Genomic DNA, 24,008 nt, shown 5'->3' with positions numbered 1-24,008 from the left:
ACCCCCCATTCTTTCATACATACAAGTCGGACGACGGCCCCACATACTAAGTTGGAGACCACCTCCTCTTAACGTTCGGGCCAATCTAACAAACCCAATCCACTAATTTCAGGTTACCCACGTAACACTAGCTAACATATATATATATATATAATAACCACTTACTAATACTAAAAATAAAAAAAGATAGATATAGCTGTACAAATAAATGTATGATCACAATTACCACATGGGTTCCTCTCATATTCCACACAGAGAACTTATGGTGACATCTCATTATTATTCATCCATTCATAGCATTGCTTGTGTATATAGTCACTTTTGACTTAAATAAAGTTTAAAAAAAAAAAAAAAACAGATGGCAGGGACCCATAGGTTTTATGCTGAAACCAATTACTAACTAACCAAAAATTTTATGCTGAGCAATTAATTAAGAATGGCCGCTCATCAAACTTACCTTAATTAAACCTATTTTACACGAGAGTAGTATTAGTGTATACCATGTAATCACATTAGAAAAGAATTTATTACATCACACATAAATATAAACTCATAACTAATAAATATTAACAAATAAATTAACGTTTCAGATAATTTTCAGAATAATTTATATTCAAATATATTAAGGATTGGTTTTAGTACATTAGTTTTGGCCCCCTAGCTTTGTGCATTCCCTAACAATATAAGCGATAAGTCAATCCTTACGGTGAAGCCCAGCTAGCTCAACTACATTTGGCAAACAACATTAACTGTTTCTGTCTGCCCCATAAATTTGTCCAACTTTACCCTCATCAACATCAAATCCTCCACAATAAATTTAGAAACTTGATTTATTATTTTTTTATTCATTTTAATAATATTTTAAAAATAATAAAAAATTAATTTAAATCGTCTAAAATTATTTTATTTTACATTTATAATTAATCATTATTACTAAAATAATTATATAATTTTAAATATAATAAATATATAAATCGCGGGAAATATGAAGGACAATTTCGTCATTTGAAAAGGCAGAAGTCACATTTAAAACCCAACGTTCCCTCTCTACTCTTTGCTCCCTCCTCTCTCTCAGTCCCTCCCAACCTTCTCTCTCTCTCTCTCTTCAAATTAGAAAGCCAAAACCAGAAGCAGAGGGTGCAGTTGTAACGGCGTAACAGAAAATGGCAGCGCCGAAACCGAAACGAACCTTCCCGCCGGTAACAGAATGCAACGGAAACTCTCCCTCGTCGCCGAGAGAATCCGTAGCTGCCGATCTCGACGGAACCTTGCTCATCTCCCGTAGCTCCTTCCCTTACTTCATGCTAGTCGCCGTCGAGGCCGGCAGCCTGCTCCGCGGCTTCATCCTCCTCCTCTCCGTCCCGTTCGTCATCATCGCATACCTCTTCATCTCCGAAGCCATCGGAATCCAGATCCTCATCTTCATCTCCTTCGCCGGACTCAAGATCCGTGACATCGAGCTCGCCTCACGCGCTGTTCTCCCTAGGCACACAACACTGACACTCTCGCTATAGATTCCGATTTAGTATATTCACTTCTCTTCGCGTTTTGTTGTTCTGATTTTTCGTTTTCGATTTTGTTGTTAGGTTTTATTCTGCGGATGTGAGGAAGGAGAGTTTTGAAGTGTTTGATAGTTGCAAGAGGAAGGTTGTGGTGACGGCGAATCCGACGGTGATGGTGGAGCCGTTCGTGAAGGACTTTCTTGGAGGTGATAAGGTACTTGGAACGGAGATCGAGGTGAATCCAAAGACGAAAAAGGCTACGGGGTTCGTGAAGAAGCCTGGCGTGCTCGTCGGGAAGCTGAAGCGGTTGGCGATTCTCAAAGAGTTCGGTGAGACTACTTCGCCGGATATTGGACTCGGTGACCGTGAATCGGACCACGATTTCATGTCTGCTTGCAAGGTTTGCTTTATCAGTCACCATGCTATGTTTATGCGATTAATTATCAACGTTTTTATAAAGAGGATTAAATCGCCGGTTATATGGTTTAATTCGTAATAATGTTCCTTATTTAAATCACAATTAAATAGGTCAAAAAATGTGCATGCTATTTCAATCAATGTGATATTGATAAAGTAATAGATACTCTAATCTTTTAGTAAGATATTTTGTTTTAGTTCGAGTAACCAAAATGAACAAAAAAAATAAGGAAGAGTCTAGGCCAATAACTTTTTCAAATTCTGGCCATAACCAACCAAAAAAAGTGAATTATTGAATAAAATTTCACACCATTAAAATTATCATTGATGGCTATTTGATAAGTACAAATAACAAAAGTTACTGGTCCCTAACACTCCTCAAAAAATAATTAAAAAATTTGTATCTCATTTATAAGACATTTGTGTAGCTCTACATATATAGCTATATAAATATGGTGAATACTCTTATCGTAATATTTTCACATAAAAATAGTATTGTAGAGTATAAACTATTAAATGAGTTGATATTTTGATTAATTTAAGGATTCACAATATCATTTTCATATAAAAATATCATCATGTACGTATTTCCTTAAAAATATTATAGGAGCATATCTGAACTATATATATGAGACTAACTTCCACCGTCTTATATGTATGATTTTTTAACCTATATAAAACTTTTGAGCAAGAAATTTTAGCATTGCTACTGTATGGAAATGTTGATAAGCACAGTATTATATATTGTGTGCCACTTGAGTGAACCATATGTATGTGTCGATTGGAATAATTAAAAATCAGAGAAAAAATTGAAAGAAACATTGTCTGCGGATTGATCGAAAAATTATAGTGGAGTGATTGATTCTACTTGCGTAGGACCATTACTTAGAAAGCATTACTTTGGTTTTTTAGTTATATAATTAGTAAATAATTAATTAATAGTTTAATATATACGCGTTTGCATGCATTGATTGCGTGCCTGTGGTGTATGTGTAATGAATGATATAGTTGGACAAGCTATCTTCTATATATGGTCCTGCCTTATCAACCATGTTAACTATTGCATATTAAAATACAAAAATATATATTAAAAATAAGTTAAATAATATATAATAATTAATTTTAGTATATAAATAATATATTTTTGCGTTACATATTGAGATATGGTTGATCTACCTAATTTACTTTGATAAGCGTGATGACATATTACAAGCAAATAATTAATTTATATTTTAGATAACTTGAGAAGCATATATATGCGGGACCTGTCCAAAGAACTAAGTCCTTCATCAAGTCTTTTGGTCTATCTTATTATGTGCATATAGGCACCAAAATCCTCTTTTAAATTACTCATTAGTCATTAATAATGTAAGAGGTTTATATCATAATTAAAGGGGAAAATAATAAACAAAATTATATGATATTATTACTATAACCAAATTTATACTATGTGCGAAAAATTCCCATAATATGTTATGCAACTGACTTGAATAATTTTGATCAGCATCCATATGATGATGCATGAAACTTTTTTCCTGGATTGATCTGTGAAGCTATAAAAGCGTATGCATGTGATAGTTAATGTATGGCTGGGATGGGGTGGGAGCAACTCAATGTAGCTGCATTAACTTCCATAAAGTCCATAGATGTGTGTGAACTCTTAGCTTTTAATTAGGTATTTGTTAGGGTACTTAAAAATTGTTGTCTAATTACTAAAGTATTAAATAATTAATATTTAATTTAAAAATATAAAAATTAATACATTTTAAATATTTAAAATTTATTATAAAAAATAAGTTAAATAAAAATTAGATAATAAATAAGAGGTATTATAGAATTTGCCTCTTATTTATCTCTTTAACCAATATGAACCCAAAGGGACCCACTCTATTTACAATCCCCAACCAACTGCCAACTTGTGCATTCTGGGGTGGTCCATTAATGTTGCATATGCTAAGAGTATTTTAATTAATGTAGTCATGGGTTGTTAGGCCTCCCCTCCTCAAGAGCTTCCTTAGCGTACATATGATATTGATGCATGTCCCTAGTAGGATGATGATTCGTAGTTTCTCATTTCCGTGGAAAACCCACTAAAGTGTTGAAATTAACAATTTCTATGTCGAAGAAAGATTGACAGTGGGAAGAGAAAATGACATTAACATTTAATTATCGAACCAATCTTCTTCTGGCTTATCGACAATAGTAATCTTTAACCCCAATCGTACTTCCACTGTACCAAATATGATCATAATAGCTTTTGTTCATTCGATTAATCAATTAATTAGCGGACCTCGTTTACGTCAATACTAAAAAATTTTAGCTAAAAAAATTTACACATTCAAAATTTGTGCAACATTTGTTGTGATTGAATATACGGTGGTGTTATATGACATTTCAATGAGCTAACCAACTTTGATCACTCTTAGTATAAATGAATTGTATACAAAACATATCCTACATATATTCGAAAAATTCTTATATATTCCACCTTATGTTACATATAACCTTCTCTAAAAGTTTCACATTAATTAGAGGAAATTTTATTATTCTACTTTAAGTTAAGGGTAATGCTAGGGAGACAAAAAAAATAACCAAAATTTACCTTATTTAGCATTTATTAATTGTCGTAACATTTAATGAATGTTAAATAAGGCAAGTTATAGCTGCTTTTGGCTAATTTTCTTTGGTTACCAAACATTTCCGTAAGTTAAATGATTATTATCTAACAAAGCATAGTTTTGATGGATATATAATAACAATACAGGAAGGATACATGGTTCCCCCAAGCAAATCAGCAAAACCGGTCCCAAGAGACCGCCTGAAGAGCCGACTGATCTTCCACGACGGCCGCTTCGTACAACGCCCAGACCCACTCAACGCCCTCTTCACCTTCCTCTGGATCCCCTTTGGCTTTGCACTTTCCATCTTCCGCGTCTACTTCAACCTCCCTCTCCCTGAACGCATTGTCCGCTACACCTACGAGCTCCTTGGCATCCACCTCGTCATCAGCGGTCACCGTCCTCCTCCTCCCTCCCCTGGCACCCCCGGAAACCTCTACGTCTGCAACCACCGAACAGCTCTTGACCCCATTGTCATTGCCATTGCCCTCGGCCGCAAGGTCTCTTGCGTCACCTACTCCGTCAGCAAGCTCTCCCGCTTCCTCTCCCCCATCCCCGCCGTTGCCCTCACCCGCGACCGTGCCGCCGACGCTGCTCGCATCAAGGACCTCCTCCAAAAAGGTAATAATATACACGACCCTGGATCCAACTTCAGATCTTTCTATGTTTGAGTGGAAGAAAACTCGCGTGATATGCTACATAATATTATGAGTAGAGATTATTTAGTGTGGAATCATGCCATCTTCAAAACATAATTAATTCATTAATTAATTGTGTTAGAAACAAGAGACTGAGAGAATGATGTGAAAAGTGTATTATTGAGTTGTGTGTCAGGTACAATATACAAGGGGTATTTATAGGTGCTAAATAAATCAAAGTAATAAAGACATAGAATCCTACAATTAATGTACAGATATGCTATATAAATATAGACGATGCTAATTGATCTAAATTGATTCTAATGATTCTAATTGATTCTCTAACATCCCCCCTCAAACTCAAGTGGGAGCTAAGGATACCAGCTTGAGTTTGGATAACAAAATCCGAAAGCGAGTCGGGTGATGAGCTTTCGTGAAGATATCAGCAGTCTGATCCAGTGTCCCAACAGCAACGAGACGAACAGCATCAATAAGAATTCGTTGCCGAACAAAATGACAATCAATCTCAATGTGTTTGGTGCGTTCATGAAACACATCATTATGGGCAATCTGAATAGCACTGCGGTTATCACAAAAGACATCAGTAGGGGACGACTGAGGAGCACCCAGATCTTCGAGAAGCCAACGAACCGAGATAACCTCAGCAGTGGTGTCAGCAAGGGCACGGTACTCAGCTTCTGTGCTTGAGCGAGCAGTGAACGTTTGCTTCTTAGCACGCCAAGAGATGAGAGCGTCGCCAAGAAACAAACAATAACCAGTAGTAGAACGACGATCAGTGGGATCACCAGCCCAATCAGCATCAGAGTATGCCTGAAGGGTCAAAGAGGAATGGGCAGAAAAATAAAGGCCATGAAAAAGAGTGCCTTTGACATACCGAAGAATGCGAAGAACTGCCGCATAGTGAGTAGTACGGGGAGCAGACAAGAACTGGCTGAGGACATGAACTGGATAGGCAATGTCTGGTCGGGTGACAGTCAAGTAGACGAGACCGCCAACTAATTGACGATAAAGTGTCGGATTATCCAAAACAGTGCCATCCATAGGGGTAAATCGAACATTAGGCTCAAGAGGAGTAGACTCGGTGCGACTATCTGTAATCCCAGCGCGGGCAAGGAGATCTGAAGCATACTTAGCCTGAGAGAGATAAATGCCATCATCTGTGGAGATGACCTCGAGACCAAGAAAATAGCTGAGAGAACCAAGATCCTTCATCTCAAAGGTACGCTGAAGTGAGGTCTTGAGATCAGAGATACCATCAACATCATCTCCAGTAATAATCATGTCATCAACATACAAAAGTAGAAGAACAACTCCACGGTCGCTTTTACGAATGAAAAGCGCATTCTCATGAGGACTAGAAATAAAGCCAAGACTGCATATGGTAGTGCTGAACTTGTCAAACCATTCACGAGGAGCTTGCTTAAGTCCATAAAGTGCCTTGCGAAGGAGACAAACCTTACTGGAAGGACAAGGATATCCTGGAGGTGGTTTCATATAGACTCTCTGTTTCAAATCCCCATTAAGAAATGCATTCTTCACATCCATCTGACTGAGAGACCATCTTTTAACCGCAGCAATGGCAAGGAGAGCTCTAACAGACGTAAGGCGAGCAACAGGAGCAAAAGTCTCTTCATAATCAATACCATACTCTTGCGTACAACCTTGAGCAACCAATCGTGCCTTATAACGGTCAATAGAGCCATCAGAGCGAGTCTTGATCTTGTATACCCATCTACTGCCCACAACTTCCTGATCAGAAGGAGGATCAACCAAATCCCAAGTGTGTGCTTTTTCAAGTGCCTGTATTTCTTCCTGCATTGCTTGTTGCCAATTTGGATTTGTGGAGGCTTCTCTGAATGACTTAGGTTCATGTTGATGAAGAATAGTAGAAAAGCAATGATAATCAAGAAGATGAGGAGGGGGATTCCTTACTCTAGAAGAACGAGTGGGAGGAGGAGGCATGACGCTAGGAGTGGGATCGCCGTCCGGACTGGAATCATCGGGAGATGGAGAAGGTGGAGGATCAGGAGCCTCGAGTGGTGGACTTGGGGTAGACCCTGTAGTATCATCACTAGGAAAGAGATCAACATTTGGGTTAGTAAAAAACGGTGATGGAGTAGAAGGAATGGACTCAAAGGAGGAGAAACTAGAGAACATGTGATGTTCCCAGAAGACAACATGACGAGATATACGAATACGGCGAGAGATAGGATCCCAACAACGATAACCCTTATGTTCAGAAGCATACCCAAGAAAACAACACATGCGAGCCCGAGGTTCAAGCTTATTATGTTCATGAGGCTGAAGAAGGACAAAACAGACACAACCAAAAACACGGAGAGAACTGTAATCGGGAGAAGTACGATAAAGACGCTCAAAGGGAGTAGTGTTACCAAGAACAGAAGAAGGGAGTCTATTGATAGCATGAACAGCAGTGAGGACAGCTTCACCCCAAGCACGCTCAGGACAGGAAGAGGAAATAAGCATCGCACGGACAGAGTCAAGAATATGACGGTGTTTACGCTCAGCTCTGCCATTTTGTTGAGAGGTACCAGGACAAGAAAACTCGGACAAAGTACCCTGTTCAGCGAGAAAATTTAAAAGTTTGGAGTCACGATATTCCATAGCATTATCACGTCTGAAAATTTTAATGACCTTTGAAAACTGAGTTCGAACCATAGTGGCAAAGTTAATATAAATCTGAGGCAACTCACAACGATTAGTCATCAAATAGACCCAAGTAAAACGGGAATAATCATCAATAAAGAGGACAAAATATCGAGCCCCTCCCATAGAAGCGGTGGGAGCGGGTCCCCAAACATCAGAATGAATAAGATCAAAAGGAGAGCATGCAATAGAGGAATTATTATTAAAGGATAAGGCAGGTTGTTTTGCAGTGTGACAAGAAATGCAATCTAAAGACTCATTTTGAACTTGACCTAAAACACCCGTAGATATAAGAGGACGTAATTTGCCTAAGGAGCTATGGGCAAGACGTCGGTGCCACAAGTGAAGAGTAGATGGAGAGGAAGCAGCACATATATGGGTAGAGGGAACATGAAGGTTCTCGAGCTCAAATAAGCGTCCAACCTTACATCCAGTCCCGATGATCTTTCCCGTCCGACGATCCTGCACACGACATCCAGAATTTGAAAAAATGACATCAAAACCAAGTTCAACAAGCTGACCGACAGAGATAAGATTAAAATTCAATTTTGGAATAAAATAAGCATCAGAAAGATGAATATTGGACTGTGAAATAACCCCGTGATGTGTTGCATGCAAGAGGGAACCATTAGCAGTGTTAACAGAAGGTGCATTTGTAGTGGGAGACAACGACGAAAAAAGATGACGCAAAGGAGACATATGATTGAAACAACCAGAATCAAAATACCATTTAGAATTACCTGGAGGGGTGGAAAGAGTAGCGGGGGTATTACCAGAGAAAGAGAGAAGTTGCCGAAGAAGGGTTTCGATATCTGATGGAGAGACAGAAGGTGTGTTGAGAGATGTGGAAGAGGTGGACTCAGTAGCAGCAGCAGCAGAGGCAGGCACATGCGAAGAGTGGTTGGGACGAGGTTGATACTTGTTCTGATCTGAGCGTGGTGGTCGAGTAGGACAGGTAGCAATCAAGTGACCCGAGAGCTTACAATAATGGCAGAACAGTTTCGGGCAATTGGAGCCAATGTGGCCTTTTTGTTTGCACTTACGACATTCAATAGAAGGACAGTCGGAGAAGGAATGCCCAGGCCGATTACAATTGCGACAGATTTTTCCCTTTCTGTCGGTGGCAGCAAAGACAGTTTCACTTTTAGAACGAAGCAATCCCAAGCGCGTTTCTTCAGACTTAAGACGAGGAAGAGCATCTTCAAGACTAGGCAAGGGATTCTGATGAAGAAGAGAAGCCCTGACCGGCTCATAGTCATCAGTAAGTGCCATCAGAAATTGGATGAGACGTGTCCGGTTCCGATAATCCTCATATGCCTTAGCATCAGTGGGATCTTTAAGAACAGGCTCACAGGAGGTCAACTGATCCCAAATAATCTCCATTTGAGCAAGAAAATCAAAAACTGCTTGGCCACGTTCTTGCTTAAGGCTATGAAGTTCCTTAAGCAGTTGGTACTGATGAGAGAGATCAGAGATAGTGTAACGTTTCGCCAAATGATCCCATACCTCTTTAGCAGTTTCAAAACGCCCAAATTGTAAGTGAATGCCAGGAGTAGAAGTGTTGCGGAACCAAGTGATAATCTGATGATTTTTACTATCCCAATCTTCCAATTTCTCTGCATAGTCCTTCTCCTTCTCAGCATCCTCCTTGGATTTGGAGGTACCATCTTTGGATACAGTTGGCTTAACAGGACAAGCAATATCACCAGTTACATATCGCCATAATTTTCTCCCTTTAAGAAATCCTCGCATGGCTTCAACCCAATGTGCATAGTTGGAGCCATTAAGAATAACAGGGATAGGCTGAAAGACATCCGGTTTTTCCATAGTAATAGAAGAAATAGCAAAGGAAGAAGAAAACTGCAAATTCGGGGCAGAAAACGAGAAAACAGAGCGCGGAATCGGAAAGAGCTCACCAAAAAACCTTAGGGATGGTCCACTTGGCAGCCACGTCAGCGATGCGTCAGCGCCACGTCAGCAATGCGTCAGCGCCACGTCAGCGGGTGATGACACGTGTCAGCACGGGAGAGGCGGATGGAGACACGCTGGCGCACAGGTGGCACGCGGGTCTCAGGGCGGGTCGGGTCGGGTCGTCGCGGGTCGGGTTGCCCAACCAGCTTACCTTGTGACACGTGGACGCTCCAGGGACGTCCGATCTGCACGAAGATCCAACGGCTGCTGAAGCCTCCGGATGAGAAAGAATGGTGGTCGGCAGCAATGTTCTGACGGCGCGTGGAGGCGCGTGTGGTGGTCGTTGGCGGCGATCTTGGCGGCGTTGGAAAGCTGACGGAGAGAAGAACACGATGATACCGGAGGTGACGAACCAAAGCGTCGGAAACAGCTCGAAAATCGCGAGCAAAGAGGCACGGGTGAAAGATCAACCTGGTCGTGACGACGTCTTTAGGCGGCGCGTGGAGGCGCGTCCGGCGGCGGATGGCGACGGTTTTGGTTGCGTTGGAATCACGGCGAGGAGACGAACAAGAAGGGTATGGGGGTGACGAACCAAAGCGTCAAAAAAAGTACGAAAAAGGAGGCCAAAGAACACTGCCGACAAGAAAAAAACAAAGGGGCTATGAACTAATATTCATTGAAAAAAAAAAAAGGACCTAAGCTCTTGATACCATGTTAGAAACAAGAGACTGAGAGAATGATGTGAAAAGTGTATTATTGAGTTGTGTGTCAGGTACAATATACAAGGGGTATTTATAGGTGCTAAATAAATCAAAGTAATAAAGACATAGAATCCTACAATTAATGTACAGATATGCTATATAAATATAGACGATGCTAATTGATCTAAATTGATTCTAATGATTCTAATTGATTCTCTAACAAATTGTATTATTAGATAAGAAAAAGTATTGATAGATAATAAGAATACTAAATAGTATGAACAATTGATACGTTAAATATTTAATTTATTAGATATACAAATGGTTATTTTGATATTAGAGTTTAAAAAATAATTTAAAAATAGAATTTTTTTTAGTTTATTGGACTAATTATAAAACGTATTGTTTATATAAAATGATTGTTTACCTAATAAAATCCTATTCTAACTGAAGCTAAGAAAAGTTTATTTATATGTAGGTAAACATAAATACATGATGACTAATACATAATAGTTAATACAGTAAATTTAGTTAGTATATAATATAATATTTATAATTTTGTACACATATCCATAATTATATATTTATGTATAAATTGTATAATTATTTTAATAATAATTAATAAATATTAAATAAATTGATTTTAAATCGTTTGAACTATTTTTTTATTCTGTCAAACATTATTGTTAATAATAAGTGGCTATGATTTTTGTCAGGTGATCTTGTTGTGTGCCCTGAAGGGACCACGTGCCGTGAACCCTTCTTGCTGCGGTTCAGTGCATTGTTCGCTGAGCTTAGTGATAGGATCGTGCCGGTGGCCGTTGACTGCAAGCAGAGCATGTTCTTTGGGACCACAGTTCGCGGGGTGAAGTTCTGGGACCCATACTTCTTCTTCATGAATCCTAGGCCGGTGTACGAGATTCGGTTCCTGGACCGGCTGCCGGAGGAGATGTCGTGCAAGGCCGGCGGGAAGTCGTCCATAGAGGTGGCGAATCACGTGCAGAAGGTGCTGGGGGATGTTCTGGGGTTTGAGTGCACAGGGCTGACCAGAAAGGATAAGTATATGTTGCTGGGTGGGAATGATGGGAAGGTGGAATCCATGTACAGTTCCAAGAAGTGAAGATATATCTGGATATGGATATGGATATAAATAACATGCATATAGGGGTAGATCTTGTTGGGGAATGAAGGACATGCGATTGGACATTGGATGGTTGAGTTTTGGGTATAGCCGTATAGCAAAGGTTTGTTAAAAAAATTGATATTTTTGGCCAATCCCCATTGAGACTACATATGGATTTTTTGTTTTCATAGCATGAATTAGACTAATGATGATTTAAGTGTTTAGATTGTTTGCATTGTAAACTTTCTGTATGGGACATTTGGGGAATAATAATCCATTTGAATGTCAATGATTTGGTAGTTTGGTTGTTTCTATTGATTTTGGTTCATGTTTGTTTTCTTACAAAAACTTATTGCACTTGAGTTAATGTTTTTGTTAAGGCTGTGAAACGGGTCAGCGTAGTCCATTTAGGCCCAATTCATTTAAGTCTATTTCATTTTTGTGGACCATAATTTTTTGGTTTGTATTGGTTGTGGTTAGTCTAATAAATTAAATGAGTTAATCTGTTTATCTTTTTATTTTATTTATTAAAAAATATTTTAATAAAAAATATTATTTTTAGATTAAAAACTTTAAACAACCGTATTTTTTTAGTTGATAGATCGAAATTTTAAATTGAATCGAAAAAAATATTGATTAAAAGTGCAACTTAAAAAAAGTATAAAAAAAATGAATCACACATTTAACCTATAAATTAACTCATTTAATCCGTCATTTTTTTTGGTTAATCGAGCTCAACTCATTTTGTTCAAAATTTAAGTGGACTTAATTTTAAAGATAAAATTTGTCTATTTAAATGAGTTAACGGTTTGACCCAATAAATTTTACCTATTTTGATGGTCTTACTTTTTTTTATGGTGTCTTAAAAATGAGTGAATCTACTTTTTAATATTTATTTTCTCTACTTTTTCTTTATTATCTTTCTATTTTTTCCACCCTTTTTTCCCTCATAAAAATAAAATTTGAACTCCCTTTTGTAGTTCATCTATCACTGCTCTTCTTTCTTGATATAGCTGGTGGAATACCATTTTGGTATGTACTCAATACTCAGTTGAGTTCTTTATTAGGGAAAAAAAAAATAGTGTCAGACTCATCAAATTGACTAATTGAGCAATAATGCTAGTGCTACTAAATACTAATAGAAGAATGAACACAGTTGCCAGAGTATATTCATGCATATTGAAAAGTTCGGATTTTAGAGGGGTTTTTTGTCATTGGAATGAAATATAGTTGTAGTTAAATAGTCAAAGTGTGAGTATTTGACTGCTAAGCAAGAAAATAAACAAGGTAGCTATGAGTGAATGCATGGCCTCATTTTCTTGTGTGCTTCCCTGTATGTGGAGGAAAAGAAAATCATAATCAGCCATAAGAATGAGTATCTTGGTTTCAATTAATATTTCATTATATACATATTCCAATTTCTAATAAGATCATTGTACCACTTATTATTCTAATTAAGTTCACTCTGTTATGGAAAGACGAAACTCATTGGAGGTTCTTTTACAGTTTTAATACTTAAAGTGCAGTTGTAAATTAGTAGTCTAATGCAAATTCATATATTTGTCAAAATCTAACATGCTATTGTTGGTCTTCATTTTGCAAATGAAAACAAAATCTATCAAATTCGAAACAAATAATAAAAATTACATCAACTAAAAGAGAGAGATTATAAATCTAATAAGTCAACTGTTTCTGATAATATATTTCAGCCGTTCTAGTAATATCTTCTCTCCACGAAGAGAAAAACGACAACACACTTTTGACGGTTGGAAACAGCCATGTGTCAGAAGCAGAATATTCCACCCATGAACATGAAAAATACCATCATCACTTTTAAAATCCAAAAATAAATTTTATTGCAAGATTTTAATTTTATTGGACATTAGTCCAAAAGAAATGAAAATCACGAATATAAGAAAGAAACACTTTTCGGATGGCACAACCGGATTTAACGTTTTTTCTCCCTGCAATTCCAATAATACCCCTAGCTAACCTATGCAACAGCCGTTCATTACTTCATTATAAGGGTAATTTGGTAACTTCACAAAATTCCGGCGCTGTAGCCTTTCCTAACGTGGATGTCCTTCTACGTGTCACGCTATCAACCCCCCTTTCTCTTGGCTCCAACGTCACAGGGATTTTACTTCACTTTATTTTATTTTATTCCTCAATATTTAAAAAAATGAAAAATAAAATAAAAATGGTCGATACTGGAAAATTAGAGAACCTCTATGCCTGGCTTATCTTCTATCTTTCCATTCCATTCTCTTCGTTGGGACTGTCAAAGAGAGAGCTTTTGCTCTCAAAACGACGTCGTCCTTGTGAATTGGATTTCACACACTGAACTGAACTCTGATATGGTATAAAGAGAACGAAGAAGAAGAAGAAAGAAGACAGCTTTGGTTTTCTCGCCATTGAAATCTCAAACTGCCGTAACTTCTCTCAGTATCAGCATCTGTTGCAGCTTCAGCTGAGTGTATCAATGGCTATGAGTGGTTTGGTTTCGAACCGCAACTTTGCTACTTCTTTCATTGCCTCAGGTGACTTCAAATTAATAAATTAATTACTTTTTTTAGAATTGAACAAAAAAAATCCATTTTTTTGGTGGCTGCCTGCATTTTATGAATTATCCAATTATTTAATATCTAGTTTTGTTGTTTTGCCTTTTATGTGTTTGTTGAAATGAATGCGTACGTGTATGTTAGATTCCTTGCATTAGAGTGGCAGTAACTACTAGAGTCTACAACCAAATGCTTATATTAGAGGATGGTTGTTTTGTTTGAATTTAATCTGCTTGATCATTCTGTTGTTTTGAGTAATTTGTTTAACGAATTTTGTTAGCAAGAGGAGCAACATGTGTTCTGTGGGAACCTATTGATATGTCAGAAAAAAGTTACTATTAATGATGAAACTATGGAGTATGGAGTAGCTAGGAAGTTACATAGGTTTATTTAACTTAGAATTTGCTTTGAGCATAGTTTATTAGCTATATACTACATGGAGATTTTGATAATTAAAGTTTGTTTTGTATGGATTCAGATGGAATTTTCGGTCCTCTTCAAAGGCTATATGCTTGGATATTGCAACTTAATTAATCTCTATTGTTTGGTATTGGCAGGAAATGTATATAGATCTGGAAAGGATCTGTCACTTCAGAGAGGAGGGATTTCTGGAGTATCTCATTTTTCAAGATGCCAGCCCAGGATGCATTTTCAAACTAACTCCCCGTTGGAAGAGACAGTTTCAGGACAGACACTCTCATTTTGCAGTGAAGCAGGAGAGCATTGTTCTTCAGTATCAAGGCAATCTGCTCGCCGTATGAACTTTAAACTAAAGGCTGGTAGAAGAAGTCAGTCGTACATTTCTTCAGCTCCCTATGGAAGAGGCAATATTGAACAAAGGGCGGCATGTGGACTAGGTTTGAGCAAGAGGAACCACATTAAGGAAAATAAGATCCGTGTTTTCTACAAGTCCGAGGAATATGACATTACAGAGGCAAATATGGATTCTCTGCCATCAGCTGAAGGGACAGGTGAAGCCATTCTATTGGGAGGAAATCTTCAACAAGTGTCTCCTTGGTGGCAGCAGTTTCCTAAGCGCTGGGTTATTGTACTGCTATGTTTTGCAGCATTCCTGCTGTGTAACATGGATCGTGTGAGTAGAATTCTACGGTACTTATGATTCATGTTTCCTCGTTTCATATTCCTGTGGACATATTCTTTCCATCTTTGTCATTTGATTATCATTAGAAGGTCTTTAGTTACTTGAAGTATTTAATGAATTGTGCAGTTGATTTTTAATCCTTGTAGTCTAGTTTGTTTAATGTTTCTTGTCCACAACCTAGCAATAGAAAAAGCATATATTTCTTATAGCTATAGATGTTGACTGTTGAAAACATATATGTCTATGGAGTTTTAATTACCATTTTTTTTCTGGCATTGTTTGGCTGAAGCTGTTAATAAGTTTTTTTTCCTTTAACTGTGACAAGCACTTCTATAATCTTTAGTGGAGTGCTTCTAATTTCCATGTTTGGATTAACTCAACATTAATTACTAATGTCCCTTACTTATGTGCTTTACATATTTGTTATAATTGGTAGGTAAATATGAGCATAGCAATACTTCCAATGTCGCAAGAGTTCAACTGGAACAGTGCAACAGTCGGCCTAATTCAGTCATCCTTTTTCTGGGGTTATCTACTTACTCAGGTGGGACTGATATATCATACATGCAAAACGTTCTAGCTTTACTAGAAATTGGATTCATATACTAATCTTGCGTAGGTGTCTGAGTACCCTTTCTGGTAAACCTACCATGATGTTTGCTGTTCTCAAGAGTACATGCAAGAAATCATGAATGTCATGATCTTCAAATTATCTTTTCATTTCATTCGGTGCTCGTAAAAAGTTCTAATGCATTCCTTTCAAACTGATTGATATACATTGCTGTCTTGGTTTAGATCCTTGGTGGCATATGGGCAGACAAACTTGGTGGAAAGCTAGTGCTAGGTTTTGGAGTTGTGTGGTGGTCAATAGCTACGATTTTAACTCCTATTGCTGCAAGACTTGGGCTGCCTTTTCTGCTTGTTATGCGTGCCTTTATGGGAATTGGCGAGGTTTGTCTATTTTACAGATATACTAATTTTATGTGTTTTTATAACTAAATTCATATTGATTTGATTTATCTAGGCAATACACAAGAAGAAACTATTAGGAAAGAATTTTTTGTTTAATTGGTCTTATGTTTGAAGAAACTAAATGCATAGACTAGACATTATTTTTTCTTCTGTTGTCTAGCAAGTAGCAACCAATTATGTTATTCTTTGTTTCCAGGGTGTTGCTATGCCTGCAATGAATAATCTGCTTTCCAAGTGGATTCCTGTTTCTGAGAGAAGCAGGTCGCTTGCCTTCGTATACAGCGGCATGTACCTTGGTTCCGTCACAGGCTTGGCATTCTCACCTATACTAATCCAGAAATTCGGGTGGCCATCAGTGTTTTACTCATTTGGATCCCTTGGAAGTATCTGGTTCGCCTTATGGTTGAAAAAAGTAAGTTATCTTTCACTTGTTTTCAATAAAATATTAGTGCTTGTTCCTGTTATCAAAATATGATGGGAGGAAATCAATTATTTCATCTCTGCCAACCATATGAAATGAAATATAGTTTCATATTGTGAACTGTCTCATGATATGTCGCATGACACTTGATTTCAACGTTATATTTTATGCAAGAACCAAACAATGTTTCGTTCACCAAATATATACGAAAATGAGTTACCTTGTGCTGTACTCATGAATTTTATTTTGGTAGCAACATCTTAATTTTGACAGAACAACTATAAATGTTTGGTGTACTTTGTAATTCATCATTAATGATTGTTTTTTATACCATAGTTTTTCTTATGTTGGTCTCTCTCAGGCATATAGCTCACCAACAGAAGACCCAGATGTTGCACCAGAGGAGAAAAGGCTCATACTTGGAGGCAGTATATCCAAAGAAGCCGTGACAGTTATTCCTTGGAAACTAATTTTATCAAAGCCACCTGTATGGGCTTTAATTATATCTCACTTTTGCCACAATTGGGGAACATTTATTCTATTAACCTGGATGCCTACTTACTACAATCAGGTACAAAACCTTCTTTTTAAAAAAAAAAAAAAACATTTTTCATTTTTTTTCCTTAAGTATTCAGAACTACATTTTATAATAGCTTATATCTTTGCAATCAAGAGTTTGAACCAGAACAAATCATTGTGGTAAACCCAATTGCACTTTTGTTTGCTAGCATATAGTTTTATTTTGTTATCTGCTTTAGAATTCATGATAGAAACACAGAAACTTAAGTAGAAAGAGCTGTATAAACTGATGAATATATATTGTGTGAATGTTATATGTTGTTTGGCACACTGCATAACTTATTTATACTCATTCATAAGGGACAATAATATAAATGGAATTGTTAATTTTCCATAAGAGCTAATTCCTATATGGACAAGCCTAATTCCTATATGCATTTATTCTTGGCCAACAACATACTGTTAAATATTCTAACAATCTGGAACACTTTGCTGTTAAGGCATTTCTTACCATTTGTATCAAATTACATGTACATAATATTTTAGGTGATTTAATAAGGCATAGAGGAACTAAGATACATATATAGAAAGCTTTATATGAATTATTTATTCAATTGAATGACTGTGCTAATGGAATATTCTCTCAGGTTCTGAAGTTCAACCTTACAGAATCTGGCCTCTTATGTGTCCTGCCATGGTTGACAATGGCTGTTTTTGCAAATATAGGAGGCTGGATTGCTGACACTCTTGTGAGCAAAGGCCTTTCCATCACAAATGTTCGAAAGGCAAGAAATGCGCTACTCTTAAATTTTGTAAATTTATAATATTTCAACACACTATATCAACGGCATATAATTTCCATCTTAGAAACACTAAAATTAACTGCATCAGTAGAAGCAAAATTTCGTTATGATTTCTTTTCAGCACTTGTTCAAGAGAGAAAAGAATATTTTTCCTGATTAAAAATGATCTTAAGTTATGGCAATTGAAGCATTTTATATTTCATTTGTCTCTTTTGCACCCTTTAACATTAGTTTGTTTAAATATTTCCTATTGTGGCAGATCATGCAAACAATTGGGTTTCTGGGTCCCGCCATTTTTCTTACACAGCTCAGCCATGTTAGAACACCAGCTTTGGCAGTACTGTGCATGGCTTGCAGTCAGGTTTGAGCTTGATCAATATTTATCATCCCGAATTTAGATTCGGAAATTGTTTTTTTTTTTTTTTTCTTTTTCCCCCCAATCTTTAATTAAGTTTGATATTATTACAATACATAATAGCCTAGAAACCATGACCGCGTTGCATAGCCTTTACATGTTTATATAATATAGTTACCTAATATAATCACAAATAAAATTATTTGCTTTTTCAGGGATCTGATGCATTCTCACAATCTGGTCTATATTCAAACCATCAAGACATTGGACCACGCTATGCTGTGAGTAATTGCTTCTTTATAGCCCATACCCATAGGAGCTACCGAAAGTTAAATGACCAAATAAATATATTAAAAGTAAAAAATAAAAGATGTCACCAAAGAGGAACAAATTTGTTGATGATGGCAAAGAGTAAGACTGCAATAGATTCCTGACTTTTGTGTTTGGTGACACATTTTGGGAATTGAACCTCCTGAGGTTCTTTTTTGCTGACACTCTTATCTGTGACACATGCCAAAATCTTTCTGCATCAACATTGCCAGGAACAGGGTCACTGAGTCAATAACAACCAAAGATTTGTTGTGTCTCCAATTTGCTTCCTGATAAATGAAAATTTTTGGGCCTAATTGGTTTCTATTTTCATTTTTTTTAATGCATTTTCCAAATTTTGTGAAGGAAAAATAAAAGTGAAAATGTTTTCTATTTCCATGTCATGTTTAAAATGAAAACTCGAAATGAAAACAAAAACCAATCAGGTCCTTAGCTCTTTCAGTCTCCCTTTTCCAAGAAGTTTGATGTTGTTGAATTTAGTTTCAATGAAAATATCTCTCTCCTTCTCATCATACAAGTGCTTTTTCAATTTATTTATTCATTCAAAATGTCATATGCTTGAAATCCTAGACATACTTCCACCATACAATTGTGTTCTCTCTGTTACCTTTTTAACCTTCAAATATGCATCCATAAGAACACATACTATCATAAATTTCAGGGTGTATTGCTAGGACTGTCAAACACCGCAGGTGTACTTGCCGGTGTCTTCGGTACAGCTGCAACTGGATTCATACTCCAACGAGGTAAATAAGAATGATCCATTTTCATCCTGCTCAACTTTTCTGCTTTGACTCTGGTATTTTTACTTATAATCTATCTTCTGTTGCAGGTTCTTGGAATGATGTATTTAAGGTTGCTGTTGTGTTGTACATAATAGGCACATTGGTCTGGAACATCTTTTCAACTGGAGAAAAAGTTCTTGACTAAAATCAACGCAGTGATGTTAAATGAAGAGAGGTATCAACAGTAGATGGAATTAAAATCAGATGACAAAAAGCATGTCAAAATCAATTGGAAGAGGAGGAAGAAACAGTGAAACACCCTGCTGAAAAACATAGAAGAGACACAGATTTTGGACCCAAAAAAATAGCTAGGCCATTATATTATTATTTTCTCCCAGAATTCTTGGATAATGAATTAACTTGGCACCTTTTGCATGTGCCTTGTACCATCATCTAATTATGCTTTGTGTATAGATAGTTGAAGGGTAGTTTCCAACTGTATAATTTTCATTTAAGCATACTTATGCTTAAAAGGAAAAATACATGTTATATGAGTAATTCTACCACATCATACCTGACTTGGAAATAGATGCAATGTTATCTTGTATCTATCTACATTTGTTTATCCCACTATTGGTAGTTCAATTTTGTGCACCTTGCATTGTCATTAGAATCATAGTTGAACTTAGAAAAGTCTGATATTTAAATTGTTCTTCATATCTGAAGCCAAGATTAACCAACTATACAGGTGAATTTCACAGAATTTTTGGAGTTTACAAATCAAGCATGATCAAGAAGGTATTACAAACATAAGATCAGAAACATATATTTCTATCAAAGATAAGGGCTTTATATTATTTGATGATCATGAACATGCAAACATTGTTAAATTTGAGTTTAGCTCTTTGACAAGACCTTAGAAAACCAGTAAAATTAAATAGAAAAAAACATAACAAGAAATAATGAATACAATGAATATTTCCCAAGTATTCTACAAAGGCAGATATAGATTGAGAAAAAAACATTTCATCAATCTTAACAATCCTAGAAAATGAAATCTCCCAAACAGTTTCTAATATGAATTATGAATTTAATATAAGACACCATGAATATACTCCTTTTCTCTAAAAGGCCTTTTTTTTAAATCTTTTTTTCTGTTGTAGCTAAATTCTCCTCAGTTGAACTTGAAATCCAGGTGCAAAAATCTCTAAATTCGTGTTGGAAATCTTTTATTATTAACAACCATTACTTCTCAAACCTGCAGATTCTTTACCATTATTATCTGCTACCCTTTCTTTCAGAAAACTTGCCACAAAACCTTTCAAGTCCCTGCTATGAACATTGACCTTGAGTCCATTTTTCATGAACAATGTGAGTGACATCTTCTGCTCAACCTGGTGGCCAGGCACCAATGTGAGCCGGTGGCGGAGGAGCACGGCGGCCGCAACCGACTTCATCTGTAGGTATGCCAAATCCTTTCCTAAGCATATTCTTGGACCAGCATTGAAAGCAACAAACTTGAAAGAGTCGTGCATGATGAATTTTGTTCCATCCTGAGACAACCACCTCTCAGGGCGAAATTCCATGCAATCTTCGCCCCACGTGGACTTCAACCTCCCTGCCGAGTATATCGAATATGTCACCGATGATCCGGCCGGAACGAACGTGCCATCCGGCAACACATCATCGGCGACCACGTGCTTCGAATCCTCCGGCACCGAAGGATACAACCTTAGTGTCTCGGACAATGCTGCTTTTAGATAAACCAAACGATCAATTTCCTCAAACACCAACGGTTCCTCAACCCACTTTTCCACGTCACTGCCACGTGTCTCAATCAGAACGGTGCATATTTCGCGCAAAATTTTTGTTTCCACACTTGGATTCTGAATCACCAACCAGAAAAACCAACTCAATGCGACTGATGACGTGTCACGTCCAGCTAGGATGAAATTCAATGCCACGTGTTGGAGAAATTGATCCGAGTAGGATTCTTTTTTCCTCATAAACCTAGTCAGCAAATCATCATGGTGGGTCCCATCCTTTTGGTGGCTTAATAATTCCACTTTGCGCTTTTCGATGACATTAGATAAATGCTTGTCCACGTCAACAAGGCTTCGGCTCAAGCTGACTTCCATTCCAAGCCGAAGCCATTTCTTGACCTTCCACAGCACCTCCGGCAATATGAACCTCTGAAGCGAAGCCTCGGTGGCTCGGTCGAAAGCAGTGGCAAAATTATTCTCCGGCAAGCCTAGGCCACAAGTTTGTGGGTCCCTCCCAAAAGCCAAGCCGCAAATGTTGTCAAAAGTGAGCCGAAGCATTAGATCTTGCAAATCGACCGACCCGGCTTCCTCCTCGGCTTTCTTGAGGATCAAGCAAAGCCGTTCCTTGATGGCTCGGGTCACCCACCGGGCCATGGCTTGTCGGAGCGTCCGGGTGGTGAATTCCAATGCAGCCGTCTTACGCTGGAAAAGCCACGTGTCACCATCAGAGTTGAAGATTCCATCACCAAGTAGATCATGAAACACAGCATGCCACGTGGGCCCTTTCGGGTAATTATCGAATCGGGTCTTGAGAATGTGCTCCAAGTTCCTCGGGTCGCACGTGACAGTCACGAGACCCTGCTTCTTAGCAAGGAAGGGGATTGCACAGATGCATGTCTGGTACGTGCCGCCACACGCGCGGAGGTTATCAGAGATCCAGTCATGCATACGGTCACAATTCTCGATCAGCCCCGGGAGACTGCCCAATAGAGGCCAGACACGTGGACCCTTCAGTGACCGTGAGATGAAAGTTAGCCAAAGCTGGTAAGCAATGACCGCCGTTAAAAGCAGAAGAGCCGTACAAGTTTCCATTTTTATTGCAAACCACGCTACCCTAATGAATCCAATGCTCAATCCTACAAGAAACTCACCTCAGGTTAAATAAATAAACAAAAAAAAAAAAAACTTTTTTTTTTCTTCTTTCTATGAAAAGACAATTTTTTTCTAAGAGAAAAATAATGGGCAGTTGAAAAAACAAGAAAAAAACATACCTTTCAAAAATGGGTACTGTATGTATGAGAATCACACTTTCATGAACATATCAAAGCTTGAGCTAGTTAAGCTAAGTTAAATGAATGAAGCAACCATAACAATACACACTATATACCTAGCTTCTTCGCTTAAGAATGAGTGAGAAGCAAGGAAAATGAAGAAGCTAGCTAGGAAGAAGGAGAAAGATGATATAAGAAGATATATAGATAGAAGATCAGATAAGAGATCAGAAACTGAGAAAGTGATGAGTATAGTCTGTATTATTATAGTAGTGTTGCGGTGGTGAGGGGTAGATGAAAGAGTAAATGCACTCTGGAGGTTGTTGAAACTCTAACTACAAATTAATACACCAACCTGTATATCACTACTACTATATATATACATATATATTCATATATAAATATATAATTGAAAAGTACCCTCTTTCATGCACCAAATTAAAGTGTTGTGTGTGTGAGAGTGTTTTAGAGTAGTGTGTTAAGGCCAGGCAGGCAATAATAATAACAATGAATGAATGAGTGAGTGAATGGATGGAAATAAATGAGAGTAGTTGAGGAACATGGCCAGAGCAAAAACACAAACACCTTATGTGCACAGAAGCTAGGTTACACTCTTTTTCTTTTTGAGCAAAATAGAGTGTGCCTCATCATGGCTATTTTAATCTTATATATCAATAACCAAACTAGGGAAAAAAAATAATGAACACTAAAAAAATGTTGGGGAAAAAATTCAAGTGTTGTGGTGTAAGTGGGGTTTTAGGTTATGGTTTTGGTGAACAATAACCTACCAACAATTTATAGCATTTACGTGGGTGAACTGTATTCTCATAATAACTCTTTGTTGATTTGATCCATAATTATACAAATTAAATTACTGTATTCAGTTAAAAGTAATATATATTAAAAAGTGTGTATATATATTGAAAATAAAAAAAAAAAAAAAAAGTGGTAAGAGAGAAAAATTGTGAAACCATTAACAGCAACAACTAAATTCTAGGAGTGATCACAGACGCAGAGTTGACCTACTTTGATGTCATTTATTGTGGGAATTTGAATAATTTAATAATAGAGAGTGTATTATTTGCATGGTTTGATATAGTAGGCAAAAGTCAAAGTCGCGTTGGCAGAAGAAAAATTGAATACATGCATGAAACTGAAACTGAAACTCAAAGTGTGATGAACTGTGATTTGGAAGTTGGAACTCTTTTCAACATCCTCTTCACCTTCTCATCTTCATTGTTCGCCCATTAATAATTGATATATAAATATAAATTATTTTCATGACAAGTTAGATTTTCGTTTGTCTGCTTAAATAAGTGTTTAAATTTGAGTTTGAATCTCATCTCTTCTCCTATATAGAGTAAGGTATTGACTAAAAACAAATTTTTAGATAAAATTTAGATTCATGACAAAATTATTTATTAGTTGATTAGACGAAAACATACTGTTATAAAAATGGTGAAAATTCAGGTGCAGTCGATTTCACGTGAAGTTGATAGCTAAAAGTTATTAGATGAAAATTTAGTCAAATCATTCAAATCATTTAACGACTCTCAATTATCAACTTCACGTAAAGTCGACTTCACCT

The 24,008-nt window shown here is 37.1% G+C and overlaps 3 protein-coding genes across 3 annotated transcripts; 2 read left to right on the top strand and 1 right to left on the bottom strand.

Moving 5' to 3' along the window:
- The first annotated feature begins 654 nt into the window (after positions 1-654).
- LOC112726278 (probable glycerol-3-phosphate acyltransferase 8) lies at positions 655-11,887 on the top strand. Its single transcript, XM_025775607.3, has 4 exons — positions 655-1,486; positions 1,587-1,902; positions 4,684-5,158; positions 11,192-11,887. The coding sequence occupies exons 1-4, from the start codon at positions 1,164-1,166 to the stop codon at positions 11,593-11,595; spliced, it is 1,518 nt and encodes a 505-aa protein (XP_025631392.1). The 5' UTR covers positions 655-1,163; the 3' UTR covers positions 11,596-11,887.
- A 1,873-nt stretch (positions 11,888-13,760) lies between these two features.
- On the top strand, positions 13,761-20,040 carry LOC112726276 (ascorbate transporter, chloroplastic). The gene is made up of 11 exons (XM_025775604.2): positions 13,761-14,138; positions 14,717-15,252; positions 15,698-15,805; positions 16,057-16,212; positions 16,430-16,645; positions 17,016-17,225; positions 17,821-17,958; positions 18,236-18,337; positions 18,547-18,612; positions 19,323-19,407; positions 19,494-20,040. The coding sequence occupies exons 1-11, from the start codon at positions 14,081-14,083 to the stop codon at positions 19,589-19,591; spliced, it is 1,773 nt and encodes a 590-aa protein (XP_025631389.1). The 5' UTR covers positions 13,761-14,080; the 3' UTR covers positions 19,592-20,040.
- Positions 20,041-20,214: 174 nt separating this feature from the next.
- LOC112726277 (cytochrome P450 86A8) lies at positions 20,215-23,249 on the bottom strand. The gene is made up of 2 exons (XM_025775605.3): positions 22,421-23,249; positions 20,215-22,285 (listed from the first exon to the last, which is right to left on the bottom strand). The coding sequence occupies exon 2, from the start codon at positions 22,239-22,241 to the stop codon at positions 20,622-20,624; it is 1,620 nt and encodes a 539-aa protein (XP_025631390.1). The 5' UTR covers positions 22,242-22,285; positions 22,421-23,249; the 3' UTR covers positions 20,215-20,621.
- Positions 23,250-24,008: the final 759 nt, after the last annotated feature.

This window comes from Arachis hypogaea, chromosome 12 (genome assembly GCF_003086295.3).
Source record: "Arachis hypogaea cultivar Tifrunner chromosome 12, arahy.Tifrunner.gnm2.J5K5, whole genome shotgun sequence".
NCBI classification, from domain to species: domain Eukaryota; kingdom Viridiplantae; phylum Streptophyta; class Magnoliopsida; order Fabales; family Fabaceae; genus Arachis; species Arachis hypogaea.
This window is presented reverse-complemented; position numbering and strand designations above follow the sequence as displayed.

Excerpts from the sequence above, each read along its gene's own strand:
- LOC112726278 (XM_025775607.3), top strand. The coding sequence starts at position 1,164 with ATGGCAGCGCCGAAACCGAAACGAACCTTCCCGCCGGTAACAGAATGC. Across the intron at positions 1,903-4,683 it reads ATTTCATGTCTGCTTGCAAG|GAAGGATACATGGTTCCCCC; the intron begins GTTTGCTTTATC and ends ATAACAATACAG. Across the intron at positions 5,159-11,191 it reads CAAGGACCTCCTCCAAAAAG|GTGATCTTGTTGTGTGCCCT; the intron begins GTAATAATATAC and ends GATTTTTGTCAG.
- LOC112726276 (XM_025775604.2), top strand. The coding sequence starts at position 14,081 with ATGGCTATGAGTGGTTTGGTTTCGAACCGCAACTTTGCTACTTCTTTC. Across the intron at positions 14,139-14,716 it reads TACTTCTTTCATTGCCTCAG|GAAATGTATATAGATCTGGA; the intron begins GTGACTTCAAAT and ends TGGTATTGGCAG. Across the intron at positions 15,806-16,056 it reads GGGGTTATCTACTTACTCAG|ATCCTTGGTGGCATATGGGC; the intron begins GTGGGACTGATA and ends GTCTTGGTTTAG.
- LOC112726277 (XM_025775605.3), bottom strand. The coding sequence starts at position 22,241 with ATGGAAACTTGTACGGCTCTTCTGCTTTTAACGGCGGTCATTGCTTAC.